The sequence below is a fragment of the Acyrthosiphon pisum genome, chromosome A2 (assembly GCF_005508785.2).
Source record: "Acyrthosiphon pisum isolate AL4f chromosome A2, pea_aphid_22Mar2018_4r6ur, whole genome shotgun sequence".
In the NCBI taxonomy this organism is placed as follows: domain Eukaryota; kingdom Metazoa; phylum Arthropoda; class Insecta; order Hemiptera; family Aphididae; genus Acyrthosiphon; species Acyrthosiphon pisum.
Window position 1 is genome coordinate 78,326,387 of NC_042495.1, and position 9,407 is coordinate 78,335,793.

At 25.9% G+C, this 9,407-nt stretch overlaps 1 protein-coding gene across 5 annotated transcripts in view; it reads right to left on the bottom strand.

Annotated features, from left to right (window-relative positions):
• Window positions 1-9,407, bottom strand: part of LOC100162087 (gamma-aminobutyric acid type B receptor subunit 2) — a 304,964-nt gene that overhangs the window by 39,915 nt on the left and 255,642 nt on the right. For all 5 annotated transcript variants that reach the window (XM_029489763.1, XM_029489764.1, XM_029489761.1 and 2 more), the window contains one exon: window positions 7,877-8,044. In XM_029489763.1, the coding sequence (XP_029345623.1) occupies window positions 7,877-8,044 (168 nt within the window). The remainder of the gene's footprint in view (window positions 1-7,876; window positions 8,045-9,407) is intronic.

Sequence of the window (9,407 nt, forward strand, 5' to 3'; positions counted from 1 at the left end):
GAATACTATTGATACTTATAATATAAAAAAGTCACGATAAATTATTTTTTCAAATGTTATATTGATTTCAAATACGAAGTTACAATTTGTTATCTAATGTTCTTATTATTTTAATTAGGTACTTATTTAATTTTTAATAAAAAGTTATTTTTAGTTTTCGATAAATTATAATATTAGATATTAATATACGCCATACGAGTCTTTAATGAATGTTAGTAATAATAATAATAATAATAATAATAATAATAATAATAATAATAATAATAATGTGTGGTCTGTGATAAAGGTAGACCTATTTTTTTACTAAACATTTTATTTACAATCCATGAAATACAATTAGTACAATAGGTAAATTGAATACATGGTTATTAACAGGAGGTAGTGTGTATGGGCAGGCATTCGGCAGTGCCACCTGACCAGGTACTTTTTAGGTATTACCTGTTATTGTGAGGGTTTAATGTAGTATGAAATTTAAAGTGATATAATTTTGCTAGGTAATTGATTAAAGGTAGGATTTTGGATTATTTTTTATTTAGTATTATACGGTGACCAAGCTTGGACAATTGGACCGGTTCAGCCCTTACAAATCTAATCGAATTTATTTCTCTTTGTTTTTATTTATTTTAAAAGCTATTTTATTTTGAAAATTGAGCTTGACTGTTAAATGAAAGTAATTGAATAAATAAGTTCTTATTCATGCAAAAAAAAAAATAAAAATAAAAATAGTTTAACGAAAAAATGAATACGTAATATAGTTTATTGAGATACAGAACATAAAGTCATCATGTTGATATTTTGTTAGCACAGATAGTCTTATCGACGATTTGTTTGATTTTTAAATTAAACTTATAATCCTCATTCCTCATTCGGACATATAGGTACTTTCACACGTTGAATTCACTTCATTCTAAATCCTACCGATGTCATAACTTACTAAATACACCCCACATTAACTAAAATTCAATACGTCATTATTAAGCAATTTTCAATATCAAGGAACCAAGACATTAACAAGTAATAACAAATCGAATCATAAAACAATTACCAAAAAATTCAACCATACATAATATGTCACACACATCTATCTTTTGTCTATTCATCTTACATTCATTCTTATTAAAAACACTGTCATTATCTTAATTCATAAACCAGACAAATTGCCTTATCCCCCTTCGTTCTACCAACCAACTAGTTAACTCTCCTTCTTCTTAAAAACCCTTTGTCTAATTCTGTGTTTTAAAATTTGTTTTAATCTTTTCACCAAATATCAGCTTACAAAGCTCCGTGGTATGCCATGAAACCACACGCTCTTCTCAATGGACAATGACCTAAGAATTCCTACTCTCTTTGCAATTCCTCAAATTTACTATAAAAAAATTCCTCTTTGACATGTGTAGGTTACCCGAATCCTAAAGCTAGTATCTAATTTTTATTTTATCACTCTCCCAGATAACCTTAAAACAAAATTTTATAAGTGACTTATAAAACAATAAAAAAATATCTACATATTAATAATCTAATCCAATCAAAATAGTGTCACTTCCAACACGTCATCCATTTTTTTGTAATCTCACACCAAATTTGCTAAATTTTTAAAATTGTATTTTTTGTAAATTGTAAATGTAAATTTTCATAGTATTATTAAAAAAAAACCTTGTATTAATACACGAATATATTTATTTATATTTATAATATATATATTTATTCGTTTAATATATATATATATATATATATATATATATATATTATTATTACTTTACTCGATTATTATACGGAATATAATACTCCTCGCATGTTACGTAAGATGATAATTGACGATGCGTATGAATGGAGATGCGTAGGCCCTAAATTGTTCGATGAACTTAAATGAATCGAACGACCAAGAAAAATATAATTGTTTCTTACATCCACATCCACATGTAAAACTGTTCGTGCACTGCGTTATCAATGGTTATTACTTATTGGTTATACATGTAACGTGTTCATTTATAATACTATGGTAATACACTATAATACAGTATAAATGTTGTGAAATATATAATTATTTTTTTGGAAATAGGTAGGTACATTATCATTTTTTTTTAAACAATTATTAATTTTGTTAAAATAGAATATCATTCAGTATAGATTATAATTGTTTTTCTCGTTTTAAAATGTAGTTAATATGTTTTAGATGATATATTTTAACTCAAGATAGAGTAGATGGTTTTTTTTAAACAGAACTGTTTTGATTAATTAAAATCAACAAAGTGTCACGTTTTTTTAATTAATTTAAAACTGTTCACTTTTGTAGTATTAAAAAAACAAGGTACACTTTCCAGTATTTTGTTAAAATGCTACTAATTAAAATTGACAACAATTGATACAATATTACAAAAAGTTCTTATAAATTATATATTAAATTACCATTTTAGAATATTTCTTTATAACAAGTAAAATATTAAACACTAGTCGAAAGTTTATATTAAATCTTCACTAAATTTGTTCAACGTTTTATTTATGTACTTTTTGAATTTCGAATCAAATTAAAAATTCATGTTTAGTATTTAAGTGGGGCGGGGTATGCATGCATTTTAAGATGATTCTTTTTTTTATTAACAATTTGTAAAACATTTCAAAAATAAATTATTTTCAAATTACAAATAAAATTTCTGAGTGCTCAACAATTTTAATCTACTTTATAAACCGTTGTTCAGATTTCAAATTTTTGTTTAAGCAAATAAAAACTATATGACATGTCTCTAAAATTGAATAATTGTTATGATATAGACATTTTTATATAAATCTACATTTTAAAATGTACATGCATTAAAATTTAATGTCTACTTTTTATTGTTGTGTGTATTTTATTTTTGGAAATCATGTATGCTTACTATTTTTGTTATTACGTTTTGAAAATGTAATCTAATGTTCTAACATAATTATTAAAATATAAAAAATAGACATTGAATTACTTTAGTTCTCTAGATCGCACATTTTGAAAGATAAAGAAACAAATACAGTGTTGTTCAAACTAATACAAACCATTTTAAAGTCTTAAACGAACAATTATTATTTAAGATTTTTAATATCAAGCATATGATTCTTAGGTATGGCATTAATTTGTTTCACACATGTTTATGGATTTTTTTTAAATGTCTAAACAATTTAAGACATCGTTCATTTTTAAAATAATCGTTAATGGAAAAAGTTTGTTTCTTAGAATGATCGTGTTTAACACAGCTCATAGTACGGTTTCTTGGATAATCCCCTCGACATGAATAATCATGATGGATTAATCTGTTTAGATCCGATCTTTCGCGAAGGAAACTAATGAATACGTTGCATTTACTGTAAATGTTATTTGATTTTGGGTTGCCACTGCCGTCGGTGTTGCATGTCATGAAATGTGCTATTGACGAGATTGTAATATCATTTTGAAAACAACATAATGGAATATGTGACGGCTATTTAGATACATTTTAGGAACTATCAGATTAATAATTGCATATATTAAATTGTTATAATATCGGAATTTCGTTAATAATTCTGTCATTCGCGTAACATGCGCACCACTATGTCATTATGTCAGTTAAAATAGGAAATTAACAATATATACGTGGTTTTACGTGAATTAGGTTTCATACTCGTACATCAAAATAAATAATATTTAAATTTCTGCCACAGTACCAGTGAAATCATTGTTGAGCACATTCGCTGATTGTTCTTTTTTCATAATTTCAATGATTTTACTAAGGATTAGTAATTTAAAATTAAATTATACTTGTCTTTTAACATCATACATTTTCATATGGAAATTGTTTATATGCCTTATTGTTAATATATAAATTATAATTTAATTTTCAAGGTACCTACTTAATTTTCCATATGCGTTCTAATATTATTTTAATCGACTAGAGTAGATAATTAAAATTGAATTATAAAAACAAAATTACTCTACTGGTTTGACATTTATTTTAACAATTTAAAAATTATTTGCAATTACATTTTTGATTTACAGTAACTATTGATGTTGAATCGTAGAGCTTCTGAGCTTTTAAGTAAATTGATTTAAAAAAAAAAATAAATAAAAATAGTAAATAGACGGCCGAACAGATAGACAAATTACATATTATGATGTTAATTTTTTTAATTTATTAAAAATCTACGTCAGCAGAAATATCAGGTCTTTGCATTAAATGCATGATATAAAAGCAATATGAAAATGTACAAAAAGATAAAGATTGGAAGTGAAATATTAGGTGTCAGTTTTTGTATAAGATATTATTATTTTTATTTTATTAAAGTTACAATATGGCGTAATGAACAATTGTAAATTTGATATTGTTATTAAAATATAAGCTTCAAATAATTGATAAAGTAGACTGCAGAAGAGTGAAAGGAGTAACGTAAAACACTGCCAGTCACTTAAATTATCGTAACATTTTTACATTTTATATTATCAGACATGTATCTTATTTTTATATTTTTATTTAAATTCACTAGCTTTTCAACAGTATTTTTTTTTATAAATGTTTATTTACTGAACAATATAGTTTCTGTTGTATTGTTTTTTTAATTGCTACGAAACTAACTGACTACAATACACAGATTCGCAGAGTGTATAAAATAAAACTTATCTCAATAAAAAAAAAAAATAATGACATCGAAGAAATAAATTTTCTATTTTAATACGCACTTGTACAATTGTTAAAATATTCCTCAGGTTCTTAAGATTTTTAACAGTTTAAATTAGAAGCCAAACCTTCAATTAAAATATAGTTAGTAATTATTTCAATTATGCAATAGTCAATTAAAATAACACAAAATAACATCTAGTCATCTAGTCAAATGATCAATTTTAATTCTCTCATTTTAATTTGGTAGTCGCATCCAGTGCCGTGCCTAGAATAATCAGCGCCCGGTGCCAAGAAGGTTTGTCGTATCCACAACACAAATTAAATAAATCTAATCCAAATATTTTTGTTTTTATTTATCGATTTAAATTTTTTTGTAAATATTAACTTGAAAATGTATGATATCTATATTAAATTATTATTCACATAATCACATGTGATATATATTGCGGCAACAAAAAAAATCACACATTTTTTAATAACATTTTTTTTCTGTGTGTTCAATTCATCTTTTTTCTGATGAAATGTTGGTTCCTGTATCAGATAAGATTTTTTTGAGGTAGCTGAAGTGTCAAATGTCTATTCATATTTCATTGGTTTAGGCACTTAGATTTAGATTACAATAGTATAAGCTATTTCCTTTGTGGAGTGAAAAAATTTAACCTGTGGTTGTTGTTTACTTTTTATTAGTATAATGATTGTGTTGCAATATAATAATCCATCTATAATAGAATATAGTAAAACTATATGAACTTTATAGTGTACACCGCTTATGTTCGGAATTTTAATTTAGAAGTAAGTACCTACAGCTGTATTTCTAGATGAACATAGCATGTTTGAAATTATAATAATATATTCTATCTGACTGCCAAGATTAAAGCTTATACAAACTACAAAAATCCAGTAGGTATTATGTAATTTGTTTGCTAAGTTTAACCTAAAATGATAAAGATACTGTTTTTGAGAATATTGTTACAAAGTAGGTACCTATACAACTTGATATCTTTAATTCAATTAGGTATTTATACAAAAGATTCCAAGGATATTTCAGATTACTGATTTTAAGCTCATTACATAATAGAGAAAAAAATTGCAATAATAATTGTTATTTTAGAAATTATTATCACCAAAGTATTACACCAAGGCTACCATTACTTTGTGATATTTATACAATTTATATTAGGTATAAAATTGAAAGCAACGTGTACTTTATTATCAACATGTTTTTAATAGAAAAATATTCTAACTATACATAACAATTTGTATAATAAGTGCTCATGTGATGTATTACATTATTATAAAAGTGTAAATAGGTAGAACGTAGGCTACCTACACGTAATAGGTACATGTGATCAGGTTCAGGTACAATTACGCACTTATGAAAATACATCGTCGCTAAAATTTGCGGGGCCCGGGACATAACTTTTTTAGCGGGGCCTATAAAAAAAATTTAAATTTACGTAAAGTATTTTTACCTATACCTTTACCAGTACGTCACTTAATTATTTTACGGTTTAATAACAATAATATATAATTTGAAGACCTCGATGCAACAACAAGAAATCTCCTAATTTAAGTCAAAATTAGTTTTTGATTGCACATTATTAAGAAGAAAGAACTCCGTCGTTTGGCGTAAAAACCAGAAAAATCCGATTGTTAAATACACAGATATCATATAAATGGAGATGACTTGAAGTTTTTAATTTATTACGAGTATGATAAATACATACTATATTTTGAAATTGTACAAATTTGATCAAAACAATTTGTCACTGGCTAGTGGCAACTACCTACTTATACGAACTGAAAAATCGTATTAATTGGTGATGTCTTGTTGTTGCTCCTAGATCTTTATTTGTTTAGTACCTACCTACACTATATAAAAAACTATTCATTTTTATTAGTATAGTGTATAATGTACAACTGTACCAGTATTTCGTACTTGATTTAATTCAATTACATTTATTTTATATAAAGTTATCAAATTAAATTAAAAAAATCCAAAGTATTTTCATAATATAATATGTAAATTGTTGCATTTAATAAAAACTTAGGATTTTTCAAGTGCTTGGGCCCCTCACCCAAAAGAGGGGTCCAAAAAGCGGGGGGCCCGGCTCGCTCCTGCCTTAGTACGGCCCTACCGTTTTTTTCCCAATATTGTTGGATAGGGTCCAAATTACCTAAAAACTTTTTCAAATCAATACTTTTCCAAGGAAGAAAACATGATGTACCATGAGTAATTTAAAAGCAAAAACGTATCAACCAAGATTTTATTTAAAAACTAATAACTATTGATGTGTTTAAATATCAATATGTCTTATGAAAAAAACGGTAAGAAATAAAATAAAATTCAAATTACAATACTAGTTAAGACTCAAAATGTATACACAAAACAGATGATAATATTTAATGTGTAGAAGCATTTTTATCTTTTTGGTATTGAATTAATTAAGTTTAAAAAATACAAGACTTACAGATTTTAAAACAATACCTACCTACTCAATTTCACCATAAATGTTAAAAAAAAAAAACTGATACAACACTGCAGTACTTAAATATCATGTTTTATATTGTGTACAAACTAACAAGCTCCCTCGCTAAGTTTGTATTTTTAAAGTAATGTCACTTGAGTACTTGACGCTCCTTTCATTTACTCCACCTCATTCTATCATCTGTTATTACTTATTACTGTTTTTACCTTTGTTTAATTATTGTTTTATTTTTATTTGTATATAATCGCCGTGTATTGTTTGGTGTTTACCTATTTATTGTTATAATATTCATATTCATTGCTACAAATTGTATTGTACTATTGGGCTCTTAGCCCGTTCATATATACATAAATAAATAAATAAATAAATAAATAAATAAATAAATAAATAACAATATATGTTTGTAGATACAACACATTTGCTTGTTAGTTGTTGCACAATATTGAATACAGATTGTACCTTTTCTATTTTAATAAAAATAAAAACAAATTTGGGTATGAATTAACATAGAATGTAACTTCTTATGTATAATTATGTTATCAGCTCGCAAAATGGTTTAAGGTAAATATTTTTATTTTGCTTAATTTATTAATTTTTTTCAGAAATCCTATTAAATGGTAAGATTTATGAAACTTTTACTTTTAGTGTGGTGTCTACTAACAAATTAGTATACGCATATTAATTAATAATCGTTTACTTACTTATAAATAAATATAATACAAAATATTAAATAATGCAAATATTTATGCTATATATTTTGAAACTTACCAATGCGTATCTTGGCTCGTTTTGGTAGATAGTGCCTACTCTTGTCCAATTGAAATGTCTCAGCAGTGCTAGTCGAGGAGCGTTAAATGCATTTTCACTTGGTACAACTCGAAAGAAATTTGGGAAATCTGTGTTGCTGAACATTGGATGGGTATCAGCATACGACAACTGAAAATTAAATCAATTGATAATTAAAATAAAAATAGTAAAATAATTATATTTGATATCTATGTATAATTATTCATGCGTGCTTGTGTAAATAGTAAACTACGAATTCACAATAATATGTGCGTGTGTATGAGTGGGCGTGCAGGCTTCATGTCAGGGCCGCAGGGGAGTAATATTGAAGATGTCAAGGGAGGGGAGAATTGGCCTCTCAAAATTCTCTAAAACCTCTAAAAATTTAATATCATTTTTCATTAAGACAAAATCTAAATATGTAGTTAGTAAACATTTGTATTATGTAAGTACCTATTGCATATAGTTTCCTTAAAAATAAATTACTGTTTGAGGTTTAAACATATAACCACTTCAGCCATGACTTGAATTTTTAAATAAAACTCAAGTTTTAACTTGTAAACATCATAAATATTAAATCTTTGCATAAAATAAAAAAACATCATAATATGTTCAGTACACTTTTAAGATAAATACATATAACATGTATTTTTATGAAGTTCCATACATTTTACAACGTTTGGCCGTGAAGTTTTAATATTGTCAATGACTTCATTAAAGTTAATATGTTAGGCCTCTTATTTCTCTATAAACATTGCTAAGAGTACAATGTTTTCTGGCTCAGTGGTGTCATTTCAGTTTTTAATAGAGAGGGGCAAAGGTTTTGACCGGCCCGAATTGGTAAAAAAAAACCACTCGCTTCGCTCGCAACCATATATTAACTACTTACATTTTTTTGTGGTACACTTTTTATGAACTAGGTAGCAGATATTTTAGAAAAACAATTCTATACCTATTAGTTAAAAGTCTACAAACTATTATATGGCAATATTTATATTGATAAAGAATAATATTATAGTAGTTTATTAGGATATTTTCTTTTTTTTATTTTTAAAAATATATCAACTGCATTATCTATATATCAATTTTATCTGATTCATCACTTATAAGTTATATAGCCCATACTCTATTACTCTGGTATAGCCATATAGGTATTATACTGTATATTTACAAATTAATATTATCTTAAATTATAATATATATTTTTTGTTTTATTGCTTGCTTATCGGCTTAAGTTTTGTCTGTTTATTAAACATACCAGAAATTATTTTCGATTCTCGAGCAGTTTGTGGTAATTTTATATTTTTAGCCGCACCACCCATTTATTTTTTTTAAAGTCGTATTTTGCTCAAATTAAAATATTAATGTAAACACGCATCACAAAAAAATTAATTTTAATTTATGTAGAATAGGGTATACTCAACTAAAATATTAACACAAATAGTTGAATCATACACGACTGTCGCAAGTTAACTGAAGTCCGTGATCAATGATAATTAATAAGAGTGCCATC